This window comes from Cyprinus carpio, chromosome B5 (genome assembly GCF_018340385.1).
Source record: "Cyprinus carpio isolate SPL01 chromosome B5, ASM1834038v1, whole genome shotgun sequence".
In the NCBI taxonomy this organism is placed as follows: Eukaryota; Metazoa; Chordata; class Actinopteri; order Cypriniformes; family Cyprinidae; genus Cyprinus; species Cyprinus carpio.
The window spans coordinates 22,308,664-22,327,472 of record NC_056601.1 but is presented as its reverse complement, the minus strand read 5'-3'; the positions used below and the strand labels follow the sequence as shown (position 1 = coordinate 22,327,472).

Sequence of the window (18,809 nt, the reverse complement as noted above, 5' to 3'; positions counted from 1 at the left end):
TTGTGTACTGTACCTAGCAGCTAGAAAAAGAGAAAGCAAAGATCGAATGATTGTAATTAAAAATGGTAAATAAAATTAATCAAGCAAAAGTGGTATACAACAATCAAACTGCTATTATAATGACTAGTCAAATGTGGCAGAGGTCACAGAGCCTATTTTTCAGTAACTATAATTTTGAATCCAGTTACGAGAAATGACACAGAAGGCTGTTTTCTGCAGCTATATTTCCGTTTCAAATGTTTAGTTCAAACCCCTTTTATATTATAAATATTTTATATATTTTTTAAGTTAAATGGGTGTTAAATGAACTTTAATATGAACTACTTCGAACTAAACTGATCAAAATGAACTACCATTTCCTAGCCAGTAACAGTGGAAGTATCATTTATATTTTCTGCAGTAAAAAGTGTGATAATTAACTCCTGTTCAACAGACGTATTTTACCTCTTTTACTGATGCAAACATTGATGATTATGAAAATCATTACTATCACCAGAGATACCAGAATGATGGCCAGCAGTAATACTGTCCAGAAATACTGACGTAAAAACTCCATCTGTGAAATGAAGCATATAGAAAATGTTTATATTTTATGATATATCACTATTAGATCAGGATATTTTGTTCCTCATTACGATAAATAACATAACGCACTAACTTGGAACTCCTGCTACTTCTTCTTTTCAGCACTGTTCAGGCACATACACAACGTTTCTTATTTTCCAGTCAGTTGTGTTTCCTGGGTGGGGAATGTTAACCTAGTTTTAATGTGCTTCCAAAACATGCTTTCAATAACTATTTTGCTATTTTAATATGCTTTCACAAGCTATTTCGCAATGACAGAAAACTAATCCATATGTGGTAATGAATACAGTCGTTTTCATTTGTAATGTTTCAGATTTATCGCTATGGCATAAGCAATGCCTCTCAAGCTCTATCATGCACACAACACTCATCCTGCAAGAGACCAAGCTTTACACATGATTAACTGACTTCCTGCATCATTCTTTTATTAGCACTGGCTTATGCGATGTGACCTGATGCATCTTACTCAGCTGACCGTCTCAGTTTTTGAATTCTTTTATTTTAATAGTTTAGTATTTTGATGAGTTTAATAATGTATAACATTTTCACAAACAGAATTAGAAAATAGACCATTATTCACTGAATAATTCTCAGTTGGTAAAGTGCAGATTCACACACTCCAAAATGTTAAAACCATTAATAACATTGTAAAGGAATATTGTATATTGCAACGGAAATATTCACTGAATGGATCTCAGATCTTAGATTGGTTTTAATAATATAAAGGAGCTTTCAATAACCAATAAATAACCAATAAATTATTGTAGTGATGTTTTTCTGCATTCTAAATCACACTGGAATTGCTATTAATTTATAATCAACACTTGATTTTAATTTATTACATTTTTTTTTCATATTAAAAACTCAACTGTTTTATTACGGGTGTTTATGTGTTTGTGAAAATGAAAATAAGAAAAAACATAATTACCTTTGTCTTCAGTGTAGATCACATCAGTCTTGTACATGTTCAGTAAAAATGGCAATTACAGAGGTGTCACATACAGTACATCTGGTAAATTTAAATAAATGATTTAAGTTCTTCAGAACTTCCAGCCTCTGTCCACCCACCAGTCCTCCCACATAAGCTGTAGGTCTGTGTGACTCAGTGTGTTGTCAGTCAATTGTACATTGACTGTGTGTGTTTTTGGTCTGCTGTGGGGAGTTGAACGAGAGAGAGAGAGAGAGAGAGAGAGAGAGAGAGAGAGAGAGAGAGAGAGAGAGAGAGAGAGAGAGAGAACTTCTGCTATTCTGCTATAAAGAGGGGCTTCTATAGGTTTATATTAGGCGTGGCCTCAGGGATTTGTTTATTTATATAGTGGGTGTGGCCACCACAAGATTTGGTGAGATATTCATGAGTTTATTTATATATTATGGTCATCATAAGCCTCAAGTCCGTGTGACTCTGTGTGTATTGTTAGAATACACCTTTTTTAGTGTGCTGTGTTGTCTACACTTATACATACACTTGTTACTTTAGCTAATTTAAGATGGGTTTCTAAGTGGTGTTGTGGGCGTGGCCTCTGCAATTAGGTTTTTGTTTTTATTTAGTTGTAGAAAAGTTGTTTTAGTGAATTGTTAATGAGATTTTTTTTATTTTTATTTATTGATTGATGACAGTGCTGTGTAGATTACATACAAATTGTAGTCCATTACTGATCACAAATATTATCCATTTTTTGGTATCAACATCATGATGTGCATTAAACGTTACAAAAAAGCCCAGGTTTCCCAAACTGGCGTTACTGAAAGAACTGCAAGGGGTTTGTGAGGTGATGAAAAGCAAATAACTATAATCAAATCATAAAATGGCAAATAAAACTGTTTGTGAAACAATTTAAAGAAAAAATTTAAGAAAGAAAAGAAGAATTGGGGTGAATCGATACATTATAAATAATTTAATGCCATTGTGTAAATAATATGTAATTATGTAATCTATAAATTCGCAACTGTAATCTGATTATGGGCAATTTAAAATGTAATATCATCTAATTAGAAGTGTCAATGAGACACATACAATACAAATAAAATTTAAAAGTGTGTCTGGCCACTAAGTTTTAGTGAATTACTCCTGAGATTGATTATTAATTCATTTATTTACTTATTGTGGAATAGTGGGTATTCTGTACATTTAGCATTTTTTGTTGGTTGGTTGGTTTGTTTGTTTATTATGGTATAGTGGGTGATGTACATTCAGTGAATTATTCATGAATGTATGTATTTATTTATTTATTGTGGTATGTTTTAGTTGTTTTTTGGTTGTGTTTATTGTAGTATGACGCCGTGGAAAATTGACTTATCTTTTATTTTATCTAGTTATTTATTTGTTAATTATTATTATTATAATTATTATTATTATTATTGTGTGTGCATTTATTCTTGTGGTGTATTCAGTGAATTATTCATTAATTCATTTATTAAAATTGACATATCTATCTAATGAATAGCCTAACAAACGAGACACATATACAAAACAAACAGCATAAATAAAATTGTATTTATAAAATAAATAAATATAGATAACGCAAACATAATGTCAAATTCAAGTCTTTTTGTTAATCATGAATTTACCATTTACTGAAGACAGCTCCGCCCACTCGGCGCATGCGCAGTGCGTGTTATTTCTACAATGACGTTGCTCCGTGTCTACTAGTAGCCTGTTCAGCTGGGCGCTCCTTGCTTTCCTTCAGAGAGCCGCTTTTCTAAACTCAGCCCCGGGAAACCATGGCCGAGCAGGCCTCTGGAACCACCCGGCCGCCTCAACAAGACGGTAAGCATCTTTCACCACAAGGAGAGGTTTATCGTGCTGACTGAGCTGTGCTCGTTGAAGGCACGCGGCCTGTTCGTCCACGGATTAGCAAGAAACAGTCAACCGGCTGACAGATACATTTACATTTATGCATTTAGTAGACGCTTTTATCCAAAGCGACTCACAGTTCATTCAGGCTGTACATTTTTTTTTTTTTTACCAGTCTGTGTGTTCCCTGGGAATTGAACCCACTACCTTTTGCGCTGCTAACACAATCCTCTACCACTGAGCCACAGGAAGATACACCTCTATTTATTAAAACACTCTCATGTGATGCTTTAATACTTGATATGTGTCGATGCTTTGACGGAACGCTTCTTTCTCAAAGCATTGGATATGCTGGTCCTCAAGTACACTAAAGTGTGTTTATTATATGGTCAACCTGATGATGTTGCACCCGGCGTGATCAGCAGATGACAGCTGGATAACGTTACTGACACTGTTTTAAGAGAATCAGGACAGACAGGGTTTTTTAATCATATCTACATGTTCTTGTTTGTAATGTTGTTCAGATGATATGATTCGCATGCAACTTCTTTGTCTTTTGTGGAGATAGTAAATACACCCCTGGCAATGTATTAAAGAAATAGTTCACCAAAATTAGTGCACCTTCTGGCCACAATATGTAGATGAGTTTGTTTCTTGAACAGATTTGGACAAATGTAGCGTTACATTGCTTGCTCACCTTTGAATCCTCTGCAGTAAATGGGACGCTGTCAGAATGAGTGTTGGGAATTTTTGTGATTGTTTTTAATCAGCAAGTAATCCAAACATCTGTCAACCAACAAGACCATCAATTCACATCTTGGGAGGTGAAAAGCTGCTTCTGGACAAAATACATAATCCATAAAAACATTTCCGTCAGTGGAAAAGTCCATCCAACGTTGTCCTCTCACATCAAAATCCATCCACAATATTTGTTTTGTTTAGTGTTTTTTTGTGTTTTTTTTTTTTTTGTAAGTGTTTTTTGATTATTATAGAGGACTTGTATTTTGTATTTTAGCCATTTGTATAATGGCTTTTTAAATGACAAACACTCAGGTTTTTTTCCCCTTAACTAGACTTTAGTTGTTGTACTGGAGTCATGTGGATTATCATGATGTTTAACCGTTAACCCACCGTTAAGAATTTTGACCGATTAATACAATCAGTTAAACGGTTTAAAAAGTAATTTATTTATTTTCAGTAATTTCTCAAAATATTTAAAAAGGTTTGCTGCATGGTTAAAATATGCTACGCTTATAAAAAATTGTTTTTTAGAGAAAAAAACAAGTCGCATATAGGCTAATAAGTCACATTTTATTATTTCATTCAGAAATAGGCCTAATGCTGATGCGAAATGTTTACAAACATGATAATAAAACTGTAAACATAGCTAGGCTATTTTAGTTCCCCTCACTCCACAACAAATCCTTTCAATTTACAGTATTTAGAAAAGAACAAGAATTAAAAATAGGCATTTCAGAAGTTAAAGCAATATAAACGACAAGCCAAAACGAATTAATTTAGGCTAAAACAAAACTGAAACCAACGTTGGTCCTCTCATTCTACACAAAATCAAATGTTTCTGTATTCGCGATATTTGAATGCCAAATTATTATTTATTATGTAGCCTACTTTACTCGCGTTCCAATATCCACGTAAAACAAAATGTTTTGCATAATATCACCGCGGTACGGTGATAACACTTAACGGCACAGATTTTTACTACATATTTAAACTGAGCGTGTGTTTTTTTCCAGATGTTTGACTGACTGTATTTTAGGGCTGGACAATAATTCAATATAAATATGTATCGCGATAAAAAAAAATTCAATAACGGTGATATGGTTTTTCTGAGCGTTTGTTTTTTTCGTGATGTCTGTGGGACGCTTGGCACTCTTTTTTTTTGTTGTCCTTTTTCTCTATAAAATCTTTTAGTAATCATCAAAAATGATATATCATTTGAAAGCTTTAGAAGCCCAAGATTCTTCCTGTGAAAACCATTTTGAAATCGGACATTGCGTTACCATGGAAATGGTACTTTAAAATCTTATTGGCGGTCTCCTCCCCCTTAGTGGGCAGTGTCAAGTGTCATATTACAAAATGCATTACGGTCTTTTAGAATCAAAACTTTTTATAATCTTGGCAACAGACATATCATTGGAAAGCTCTGAGTCTCAGGATTCCATATTTGGTGGTTATTTTGAGTATTGAAGTAAAATTGACAGAGAAATCTAGGGAAAAATTCATTAAACAAAATTCAAGGAGTTTTGATGGCTCCCAGTGGCTTTTTGTGGTATGAACGCCCTAAATAAAATCTTACAGAAACCTCAATTTTTTTTCATATCAACTTCAAATTTGGAACATAACTTATTTAGACACAAGGCTTTAATTTTATACCAATTTTAGAGTAAAACCTGTTATGTAAAATTTTATAATAAATAAAATAAAAATAAAAATTAATATAGCGCATTTTATTTACAGTACATTTAAACTTCTATAACTTTTTGATACTTTAATTTTTTGAAAAAATTCCACTTTTGCCTAAATCTGCTAATTTTCTTCTTTAAAAAGAGACCAACCTTATGTCTATATTCCAAAGTGTTCATAAAATACAACAATTTAAGTTTGGATAGTGCACTTTAATGCCTATTTTAAAAAATGGGGGGTGACAGTTAAGGGGTTAAACACATTTCCGATATTTCGATATACCAGTGTTCCCCATACATTGATTTATTTGTGGCGTTTGACTTCGTTGAATAAATATGAGCACTGCACGTTTCAAAATCAAAACACGTCGCGGGTGTTTTATATGAATGTATCTCTGAAGGGAACCGACTGTTTTTTTCAGAAAAGTTTCGATTGCATTTTCATTTTATCTGATAAAGAAGCGTTCATAGGCGGAGCTGCTTTAATTAATAGCCGTTACTGGAGAAACCGCTGGGTCTACCACTCTCACAGCGCCTCCTGCTGGCAGACAATCAGTTTGCATTTAAGGCCGGCTCCAGCAACATGCCTTTTTTTTTTCCTGCAGCAACTCAAGAGCACTCTTCATACTCTTTATACTGACTAAAGCACATTTGTTTCAATCTATATCCAAAGTACTGCAAAAAACAGTTAAATTTTAAAATATTTTTACTATTTAAAATAACTTTTATTTTAAAATGTAGTTTATTCCTGTGATCAAAACTGAATTTTCAGCATCATTACTCCAGTCTTGACATGATCTTCAGAAATCATTCTATTATGCTGATTTGCTGATTATCAATATTTAAGAGAGTACTTTTTTTTTCAGGATTCTTTGATGAATAGAAAGATCCAAAGATCAGCATTTATCTGAAACATAAAGCTTTTGTAACATTACATTTTGATTACATTTGATTTGATTACACTATTCCATTCAAAAGCTTTGAGTCAGCATGATTTCTTTCTTTCTTTTGGAAAGAAATTATAGAAATTTTTATTTAGCAGAGATGCTTTAAATTGATCAAAAGTGATGATAAAGACATTTATAAAGTTACAAAATATTTCTATTTCAAATAAATGTTCTTCTTCTGAACTTTCTTTTCATCAAGAAACCTGAAAAAAATTCTACTCAGCTGATTTCAACAAATTATTTTTGAGCAGCAAATCAGAATATAAGAATGATTTCTGAAGGATCATGTAATCAGAGTAATGATGCTAAAAATATAGCTTTGAAATCACAGGAATAAATTATATTTTAAAATATTTCCAAATATAAAACAGTTATTTTAAATAGTAAAAATATTTCAAAATGTTACCAAATATAAAACAAATCTTTGTGCATAAAATAATAAGCAAAAAGAAAAATAGGATGCTGCTTTCTGCCATCTGGTTTCCTTTTGCGCAGAACAAAAATGAACCAAAACTGCGTTTTTCATGCATTTTATTAATTTATTTAAGTAAAAATATATTTCTCGTATAGGCCTATTTATTCGACATATATATAAATCAAATCTGTCATAAATGAAGAATCTAATTCATCTGCATTTTCGTTGGCCTGATAGTAAGCAAATTTCTTTGTGTGTGTGTGTGTGTGTGTGTGTGTGTGTGTGTGTGTGTGTGTGTGTGTGTGTGTGTGTGTGTGTGTGTGTGTGTGTGTGTGTGTGTGTGTGTGTGTGTGTGTGTGTGTGTGTGTGTGTGAAGTATTGCTTTATTATTATCAGGTATGTCTCAAATGACATTTTATGGAAACAATTATTTTCAGTTTTTAAGTCTATGCACGTGCTGCTTCTGTCCCGTTGAGCTACATTTTTGTTGTAGGTTAATTTCATAACAGCCATCTGTCATCACTGAAGGCCCATGGTTGCTTTGGGTGTAGTCGTCCTTTACAACCGTCCTTTGCTGCCCTTTTTATTGCGTATGCCTTTGCAAAAACTTGTATTTAGACCTAATTAAAGTAAAAACCAGCAATAGAAATGTATGATCTAGTGTGACATATTTGGGGTTGACTGACCTATGTGACTGCACTGCCTTGGACTTGGCCAGTCTGTACTTGTTTACTTTGTTGAAATACTGCCTGTTTAGAATGATGTAAGGATCTTTATTAAAGAAAGCGGTTTTTTTTTTCGTAGGCTGATGTTCTTTAAATGAATCTGCCAGATGACTTAATATCTATTAATAAAGCTGAAGCTTTATTTACATCATCTGTGGCTCTGATTCAATCAAGCATCAGTGCTACTGAAGAATATATAAAGAGAATAACATCATATCGTTCATATAGTCATTTCTAGCAATAGATGTTTTTTTTTATATTCATTTTTATTTTATTATGATTATTAATATAATTTTTTAAATAATATAATTAAGGTCTAAAATGTTATGTGGGGGTCATAATAGATGTTGTCTTTGACATGATATTTTGTAACACTTTAAAAGCCTCCGAACCTCAGTAAGAAGTCAAGGTAGTTTATGTAAAGGTCCAAATAGCAAAAGAGGGCTGTGACATGTTTGATTAGCGCAGTGGTTCCCAATCCTGGTCCTGGAGAACCCCCAACACTGCACATTTAAGATGTCTCCCTATTCAAACACACCTGATTCAACTCATCAGCTCATTAGTGAAGACTCCAAGACCTCAGTTTGATTTATCTTTTGTTAATTAATACTTTCGTTAAGCAAGATTGCATTAATTGTTGAAAAGTGGCATTAAAAAATAAATCTACATAATGGTGGTTTCCACAAAAAAAAAAAAAAAAAAAATTTGAACATTGAGAAACCAAAAAAAAAACATATTAGAATGATTTCTGAATCATGTTACACTGAATACTGGAGTAATGGCTGCTGAATATTCAGCTTTTCCATCACAGGAATAAATTACATTTTCTAAATATTCAAATAGAAAACAATTATTTTAATGATGTGATTCAAAAATCATCCTGACCACAAGGACGGTAGTGTATCCTCAAAAGGAACAAAAATAAAAAACAAATAGCCTAATTTAAAAAAATTTAAAAACATGCACAATATCAGTCCAGTAGCACAGCACTTCTATTATTTAGCCAAGCAAGCATGGTCATCTCAGGGTGCTTTCACACTAGCTCTTTTGATGCACACCTGAGTTCGTTTGATGTCAGAGTTCGGTTCATTTGGATGATGTGAACGCTGTCTTCCGAACTCTGGTGCACACCCTCGAACTGTACTCGAGTCTGCTTAAAAACGGTGGTCTGGGGTATGGTTCAGGTGAACTCTGGTACGGTTTGCTGCTGATGTAAACACAATCGTACCAAATCATGGAAGTGAACCACTATTAATGACTAATTAATGATTATTTGATAAAAATGTGTTTGTGTGTGTGTTTCACTCACTTTCCTGATGAGCGTGACTGACGTGCTGCAAACAGAGGGCTGTATATCTCATTTCTGTTTGCCTTCAGTGTTCTTTAGAGCATTTGCAGTACATTCGTAAGACAGACGTAAGTGCTGTTATGTACCGAAGCTTTGTAAACAAAACGAACGTTTCAAAAACATAAATATATAAAAGTGCAGAGAGCAATGTTATGCATTTGCCGCCTTCTCCTGTGCCACTGTTACTAAGCAACGGGGTAAACAGCTGCTGGCTTGATGACGCAAACGAACCGCGGTTCGGACCCAAATAAAATATGAACGCAGTCCAGTGGGGACAGGGGGAGTGGGGAGCAATCAAACTCTGGTTCGGACCAGGCAAGCGAACCAAGTGTGAAAACACCCTCAGTCTATCAACATTTTTTGTTACTGGAAATGTCCTATCAAGGGTCATGCATTATTTACACATATTTTACTTGTGATTGTAAAGAGCCAAAGTTCCTTTCTGAGGTAGATTTTTGTGACTAAGTTAAACGATATTGGAAAAAACTTGTTTTTCTGCGATATGAAGAAAAAAATAATAACCAGATGACTTGAATAGCTCTATTTGGAAAAAAATGACCAATGATTGGGGTGATTTTGTAGGTGAGTAAATCAGCATAGAAAATAAAAAAATTATGTGACTATTGCAGATGCGCACATCGCGATATTGATGCTGAAACAATATATCGTGCAGTCCTGCTGTGTGGCACTGATTGATGTTTGATTGCTCCAGCAGAGGTTCTGCAGCAGTGCACGGCCGAGCAGGAGCAGGATCGAGCTGATTTCCTGAAGCTCAAACAACAGCTGGAGATGGAGTTCAACCAGAAGCGGGCCAAGTTTAAGGAACTCTACCTGTCTAAAGAAGGTAATATATGGTTTACATATTTACTAATGGACCAGTAATGCCGCGTTTCCACCGAAATTACCCAAAACAATTGTACCAGGAACTTTTTTCCCCGGGAACTATTTCCCCCCAGACCTATTGCTTTCTGTGTTTCCACCGCGGTCTAAAGTACCGTGAAGATTAGGCAAATAGTCTGGTGACATAGGTCTGCGCACGTTTCTCAATACAAAGTACGCAAATTTCGGACTTGCATTCTCGGTGGTTCGGACTTTGCGAGTTTGACTGGGGAGTGTGATCTCCTGCGGGGAATTCTGCAAACAGCAGCGTACTTGATAACATCAGTCAGCACGCCTTGGCTTCGGCAATTTTCCTCACTGTATATTTACAATAAGACGAAATATGATATCAAATACCACTGCCTCCTTTCGTTTTCATTTAAACATAATAATACCCGCAGAAATGTACTTAGTTCCGGGAAATGTGTATATATACAGCCATTACAATGAAACAAAATATTATATCAATTGCCTCTTTTTATTTTCATTTTAACATATAGATAAATTGAATAAAGACCAAAGATTACCTGTTAGATTCGCCTAAAACGAATTATATTTTATGTTTAACCACTAAAGAGACATCAGAGCCAGCGGCAAATGTCAGAAGGACTAGCCGAGTTGAGACCGCAAAAGGTCGTGGGTTCAATTCCCAGGGAACACATGTTAGGTAGAAAATGTTAGCCTGAATGCACTGTTGAGTCGCTTTGGATAAAAGTGTCTGCTAAATGCATAAATGTAAATGTAAAGTTCCAGCGGTGGAAACGTGACTTAAGTTACAGAAAAAAAGAGATATGTGTTTGTCTTAGTTTTATTTAATTTTTAAAAATCGCTTGTTTTTAGTTTTTGCTTGCTTGACTATTTTTATTCATTTGTGTTTTTATAGTTTTTATTATTATTATTATTATTATTTTGTTTTTGTTTATTTATTTATTAGTTGTTTAGTTCAGTGCTTCCCAAACCTGTCCTTGAGGCCCCCCTGCCCTGCACATTTTATATGTCTCCCTAATCAGATGCACCCAGTTTAGTTCTTGCAGTCTCTACTAATGAGCCGATGAGTGGAAACAGGTGTGTTAGATAAGAGAGACATACAAAAAGTGCAGGGCAGGGGGGCCTCCAGGACAGGTTTGGGAAGCACTGGTTTAGTTCACATGCAGTTTTAAAAGGGAAAACAAATTCTATCAATAGACATGTAACGCATCGATTACACATTGTGCCTGGATGCACACATTGATACAGTAGACTGAACAACAAGTCGTCATGGATCTTTATTTCCCAGTGAATCTGTCCTGGGGCAGGATGAAACCATTAAGCCAGATACATTTCCAAACTTTTCTAACAGTGTTAGCAGGGATCTGAACAATAGGCTCTGTTTATAGTTAATACATGAATATGGGTGCAGTCGGAGTTCAATTATCAGTCAAAGTTAATGAAACGTCATAGTGAGGAAACGCTGTAATAGTGAAGCAAATGCTGGTGGCCTTACAGAACTGAAGCTGTTGGTTCCTCTATATAAACCTTAGTTCTTGTCCTGTAAATATCTCAGAGGCGCTGAAGAAGCAGGCTGCTGTACTGGAGAAGGCCCAGGCAGAGCTGAGCAGTGTGCAGAAGCAGCTGGAGGAGGCTAAAGCAGAGATGGAGACCATCAAAGCGGTGGCCACCGTCTCTGAGAGCACAAAGCAGGAAGCCATCGACCAGGTCAAGCAGCAGTGGCAGGAGGAGGTGGCTTCACTGCAGGCTATTATGAAAGGTAATAAGATACTGATTATTTTCATGCTAAAGTGTCTGGTAACCGATACACAGAACTGCTTTTTATTTATTGTTCTATTTCTGCTGTTTGAAACGGTAACTAAATCATGCATCTCTATCCTAAAGGTGACTGAACTGCTGTATGACAAGACTAATATTGCTTTGAGTAATAATAAAGAGTAAAAGACTTTTACAAGCAACAAATTAAAAATAGCAACCTTCAGTGCCATCAGACCACTGCTTTTAAGAAGAAGCCATGAGTTAAATAGCTTAAAATTTAAAGCTGTTTAAAAAAGACTTTATAAATGGCACCATTTATTGCCGTTTTTCATATTATCTACACTAGTTCTACATGTTTTTTTTTTTTTTTAGAAAGAAATACTTTTATTCAGCAATACTTTTTATTTGTTTCCAGTTAGTAATTTTAGTGCCTCAGCATAGTTAGTTTCCAGGACAGAATTTCTATTTGTTGTTTGTCTAGTATTTAGATTTCATTTTATTTCAGCTTTACTTCAGTTAAAAAAAAATGTTTTAACAGTTTTAGTTTAACTTTGTCATTACAGCAATAAATTATATTTTTTTAATATATTACAAGTTATTTTAAATGTAATCACATGTCACAATATTACTGTTTTTTTTAACTGTATTTTTGATCAGATAAATGCAGCCTTGGTGATCATAAGAGTTTGTTTTTAATTATGTGTCTGAATACAGTTTTAAGAGTTTTTTTGAGATTATTTATTTATTTATTTATTTATTTATCAGCCATTTATCAGTAAACCTAATTTCTAAACACTGCTGAACATACCGCTAATCAGTCAGTAAAATGTGTTAAATGCACTTTACACATGTTGGTCGCTGAATATATTTTTATATTATCCAATATATTTAATAAATGAACATTCAGGGGACACATGATGTGTAGAGACAGAAATCTGCAGTGCGTCTTCCGAGTCCAGATTCAGCATAAGCCTTGTTAAATCGTAAGCGTCATAAATAAACCCTATTTGGACAAGGAAGGATTAGCAAGATTTCTACATTCCGTGAATGTAAAATGTGTTTCTGAGGCTTCCCATTTGATGTGTAAATCTTTATCTTGACGTGTGTGTTCAGATGCAGAGCGGGAAGTTAAGTTGCAGTTCCAGCAGAAGCTGGAGCAGGAGCGCGCTCAGTGGGCACAATACCGCGACGGGATGGAGCGAGAGATGGCTGAGCTCCGCCGACGTCTCTCTGAGGGACAGGAGGAGGAGAACTTAGAGAACGAGATGAAGAAGGTCAGATTTGCTTTTTGATTTGACTACTTTTTAGAATTTTACTTCCGTGAACTGTGAAAAAGATATGAAAGAGCCATTTTCTCAGAATCGTGACTCAAAGCCAGTGTGTTAGTACTGGGTGTGTTTAGAGAGCTTGGGTTTGTATTAATCTAGGCTCAGGAGGACGCAGAGAAGCTACGCTCGGTGGTGATGCCAATGGAGAGTGAGATTGCAGCACTGAAGGCCAAACTCTCAAGCTCAGAAGATCGAGTTAAGGAACTCGAAGCGGCAAAGGTTAGACGTGCATCAAAAAAGTGGAACTGAGAGCCAGGCGGTTTTGTTCAGATATATTATTAGATGTGACTCATTTAGTTCCATCCTTGTGGTTATCATAATCTCTTGAATAGACAAATTCACACCTGGCCAAGGGATTGAATGGTGAATATGTGTAACATTACAGCCGTTAGTTGTGATTATGACTGTTGTAATGCTTTGGCCTTAGGAATGAGTCATAAATCAGTTGAGTCTTGTAAAACTTAGTAGAAGTCAGTGATCCAGCAGCCATCTCAGTCGTAAAGTCGAAAGATTGTAGATGAGTCTGCCAGTTTATTTTGAAACATAAAATGTTCATTTTAAGTCAGCGTTTGACTCTGTGGTGTAAAGGTTGTGTGAAGGCCTCTGTTTATGGGTGCTTCTACTTTTAATCATGGAAAACAAAGTTTGTACGTGCTTGGTTAATTCCCAGGTGAAGGAGCTTAATCATGTCCTGGAGGCTGAGAAATCATGCCGTACAGACTTGGAGATGTATGTTGCCGTCCTCAACACCCAGAAATCTGTCCTTCAAGAAGACGCAGAGAAACTTCGGAAGGAACTGCATGAAGGTATGTGACGACAATTCGCAAACGTTTATAGAAGTTTTAGTTTAATAGAGCACTGGGAGTTTTTTTTTTAAACACTGTATGTAATTTTCCTTTTTGTTTTTTAAAGTACTGGTTATATAATGTAACTACATAGGGTTGGGTTAGGTTTAGGTTCAGGGTTAGTACCTAGTTATTACCTATTTATAGGGGTGTAAGAAAATATCAGTAAGCGTGAGTATCGCAATATTTTGTTTGGCGATACTGTATAGATTCTCAAAAACGGAATATCGATATTTATAAAAAATAAAAAAAAAAACACAAGATTCATGGGAGTTGTTTCATTTTGAATTTACATCCCGACCGCTAGATGGCAGTCTTCATCTCTTAACGACAGTGAGAGTAACAGGAAATACTAGCATTAGGGCACGCCACTAATGTTAGCATTAATATCGCTATTCGCTGCTAGTAATGGAGAATGAAAGAATTGTCCCTGTTCCTGGTTCGGTGTACAAAGCTGAGGTGTGCCGCCATTTGGGCTTTTGTGGTAACATCTAGAGGTCGACCGATATATCGGGCCGATATTTGTCATTTTTTTATATATCGGCATCGGCCGATATCCGTGTTTAGTAGCGCTGATTTAAATTCAGGCACGTCGGCGGGCAGCCCCGTGTTATTGGTGCGGTGGAAAGTGCTGCTGCCGCATGTGAAGGACCCTGAGCCAAAACTTTTGGAAGATTAAACAACAGTCCTGGGAGATAAAGGTAGTCAGAGAATTTCACTCTGTAAATGGGGTGGAGAAGGTGGCAGCTCTCACAAACACTGCAGCGTGATTGACGGCTCCGTTACTCCGCCCCGCTCACAGACAGCACCGTGCTCGGAGAGACAGTTGTCCTGGAGCAGTCCAGAACGGTGAAGGACATTTGTTCGGAAGCATGGTTTAATGCAGACAATAGCCAGGTTTCCATCCAACTCATTTGCATTTAGGGATGTCGATATTTGATAATTTCCATGATCGATCGTCGGTTTAAATTAACAATCAATGAATAAGCTTAATGCTGCAAAATGCGTCTGCAGCGGTATTATTATTATGTGCAAAAGCCACACGGAAAAACTTTCTCACCCGAATGAAAGGGGTTTTAGTCTGAATAAAATGCTAGTAGCAGGACTGTAAAATTAATATGTGATTATGATCATTTGATAAAATGAAGGGAGCGCGCTGTACATTTGAGATAATTTTACTTTGTTGACTGTTTCCCGTCAAGGAGACCGCTGAATGCGCCTCTTTAAATGGTTTCGTGGTGCTCGTTGTTGTATTTTAAAACACAATTGCAATGTTTTCAAATGACACTATAGTATTAAAAATAAAATTATCCCAAACATAACTGTGGCGCATGTGGCTGTGCTGCGCAGTCAGTGAACCGCTTTTTTCACATTAAACATTTTATGCGAGTATTAATGACCAGTACTTTATTTGATCCTGTTCTTAAAAATGTTCGATTTTGAATTTTTGCGTTCCTGTAGGCATATTTGTTTTAAAAAATCCTGCATTTACAGTGCATTAGATCGTGACAGTGGGTGTGTGCGTGCAGACGAGGACGAGCGCGCGCGAGTTTGGCTAGATGTATTTGGAGGTTGTTGCTCACGTCTCGTTCTGCACATATCCAAACGTTTCCATATTCGCAATGTATCTGAATGTTAAACTATAATATTTAAAAAAAAAAATTTTAATGTAAACTAGACAGAAAAGACCATCCTCTTCACATGAGCAAAAACGTCCTTGGCATAACAGCAGAGTGGACCGGTATACTGCGGTCTATTTAAACTGACCAGTGTAACCTTTTATATGTTTGGTTGACTGTACTTAATCTTAAAAATGAACAGACTGCGATGTAAGTTTGAAGTTAGAATGCACTTTAGATGTTCTGTGTCATTTATACCAAACACAAATGTTGCTGGTTGCTAGTGTGTTTGCAGCACTACTATTATTTTATTTTTTATATATATAATTTTTTATATTTTTCAGTTTAATTGATTTTTATTTATAAAATTTTATTTCTTTTATTTAAATGTATATTTAAGTTTACATTTATGTTCCAACAAACTTGAAAAATTCTGCTTGATAAATGCTCTAAAACTTTTATGTAAATGATTGACTTTTATATATATATATTACCTATTTTATATATTTAATACTTTGTCAGTTTATTGATTTGTTTGGTTAACTTTAGATATTTTTTTTTTATTTGTAATACCGTGCAGTGCACAAACTTAAGATTCGAGAGATGGTTCAAGTCAGTGCTCAATAAATGATAAGTTTATAAATGTTGTGCATCCACTTATTATTAGTGTGACATTTTAGCATGCAAATGAGGGGGAAAACTTAAAGATATCGGCCCTAAAAATCGGCAGCACATATCGGCCATCAGCTAACCCTGACCTCTAAACATCGGCATCGGCTATAGAAAAACCCATATCGGTCGATCTCTAGTAACATTCACCGCTGGACCATGGAGAGGGTGCTGTCTCGGTCCCGCTGCGTCCCGTGTGAAGAGGGGTTCGCGTGGGGTGGGTCGAGGTGGGCGGTAGGGTCATGGCGCGGCTGCAGCTTTCTCTATATATATATGGTCTTTTTATAAAATACATTTTATACGTATTATACATTTAACTAAAGGATTTAAAAAAGGATTTTAAAAAATTGGTTCAATAACATTGAATGTTACAGGGACTGATTATTGCAAATGCAGATCCCACTGTGTTCTGGTTAAATAATTTTTATTTACTTATTGCTAAGGTTTGCATGTGGTGGTGTGTTCTTACAACACAGAACTACCAAATTTTGGTATAAGTTTGATTGCATCATATAATATAATTGCTGTTAATAGTGTTCATCGTCTGTTTGATTACGTCTTTAATTGATTTTTCTGTACATTTCTGCCATATGTACATAAATTGACAGTCACCACTGATAAGTGATCACTAAATATTGTAGAAACGTAATTTTCTGTAAAGTTGCTTTGCAACGATTTGTATTGTAAAAAGCGCTATACAAATAAACTTGAATTGAATTGTGTTCTTAATGACAGCTTTCCTAAAAATATATCCTATTTCTAAAATAAGAAATATCCCAATATATCGCCTTGCTGACAGTATCGCAATGTATCGCAACATATCGTATCACAACCCCTGTATCTTGATACGTATCATATCGCCAGATTCTTGGCAATACACAGACCTACCTTGTTATAGTAATTATAGGCTTCCAAATCTTCTATACTTATCTTGCTGGATCTGTCCACTGCTTTTGATACGGTGAACCGCCAGATTCTACTGTCAACCCTATTGGAAAATGGCATCTCGCCAGTGGTTTGAATCTTACCTCTCAGATAGGTCCTCCAAGGTATCTTGGAGAGGTGAGGTGTCCAAGTTGCAACATCTAACTACTGGGGTGCCTTCTTTTTCTTCTATTGTTTATGGTTAGTTTGGATTTAGTAATGTTTTATAATATAAAGAAGTTAATACTTGTGTTCAGCAAGGATGCATTAAGACGATAAGAAGTGAGAATAAAGGCTTTCCTTTCCTTTCCTTTCCTTTCCTTTCCTTTCCTTTCCTTTCCTTTCCTTTCCTTTCCTTTCCTTTCCTTTCCTTTCCTTTCCTTTCCTTTCCTTTCCTTTCCTTTCACATTAATCTTAATGATCCAAAACGTTTGACTTTTAATTTAGTTATTGACAAGCATTATAGTTTGCACTACACTATACCTTAATGTCATATAAGGAAATGTGTGCAGGATGTGTTTTTGTGTTCAGAAACAGAACACAAGTTCTCAAGGCGTGTTTCAAGAGTTAAACTATTTTTAACTTGAGACCGTCTTTAAAACTCAGCATTCATGGTGCCAGTTGCTCACAAAGGAGAACAAATGTATCCTGTGTGAACGTTCCAAACACAGTAGCAAACTTTTACATGCTTTTTTGTTTACTTATACGGTAATAAACGCAATCCAAATGTAATATTTGCTGTAAGGTTAGATGCATTAGATTGTGCTGATGGTGTTTCATCATCATACGTTATGATCAGATGTCACTCGCACATGTGCACCAAAATAATTGGTAACACTTTACAATAAGGTTCCATGTGTTAACTGTATTTAATGCATTAACTAACAGTATTTATTAATCTTTGTTAACGTTAGTTAATAAAAATACAACTGTTCATTGTTAGTCCATGTTAGATCAGGTCTATTAACTAACATTAATAGATAAAACTTTTCATTTTGATAATGTATTAGGAAATGTTGGAATGAACAATAACTAAGAGTAATAAATGCTTTAGAAATATTTTTCATTGTAATTTTAACTCATGTAGTTAACTTTTTACAAATGGAACCTTATTGTATAGTGTTACCAAATTATTGTGAGTGTCATGCTCATACTGTAGAGCCGTGGTAGGCTTGAGGGCTTTATATCCCATTTCCTGTACATAGTTGATTTCAGTTGATTGGCGTCCAGTTTGAATTATGGTTTGTCTTCCAGTGGTTCATCTGCTGGAGTTGGAGCGGCAACAGCACAATCAGCTGAAACACACTTGGCAACGTGCCAACGATCAGTTCCTGGAGTCACAGCGGCTGCTGATGCGAGACATGCAGCGCATTGAGAGCGTTTTGTCCTCCGAGCAGCTGCGGCAGGTGGAGGAGATGAAGAAGAGGGACCAGGTACTTCTGTTGTTCAATGAAAAAAGCAATTCTCAATTGAGGCTGTTCAGTAGGTATAAGAGATCTGTTTGGTTGCACTGTGTCCTAACCAGACATGAAGCAGCAAGCTTTTAGTGTCAAGTAATTTTT

The 18,809-nt window shown here is 35.5% G+C and overlaps 1 protein-coding gene across 1 annotated transcript in view; it reads left to right on the top strand.

Annotated features, from left to right (window-relative positions):
• The first annotated feature begins 3,186 nt into the window (after nt 1-3,186).
• LOC109096428 (rab GTPase-binding effector protein 1-like) overlaps nt 3,187-18,809 on the top strand; it is a 37,295-nt gene continuing 21,672 nt past the window's right edge. The window contains 7 exon segments of the mRNA XM_042724930.1: nt 3,187-3,352; nt 9,953-10,081; nt 11,660-11,863; nt 12,976-13,136; nt 13,290-13,409; nt 13,861-13,996; nt 18,502-18,680. Coding sequence (XP_042580864.1) covers nt 3,307-3,352; nt 9,953-10,081; nt 11,660-11,863; nt 12,976-13,136; nt 13,290-13,409; nt 13,861-13,996; nt 18,502-18,680 — 975 coding nt within the window. The 5' untranslated portion in view covers nt 3,187-3,306.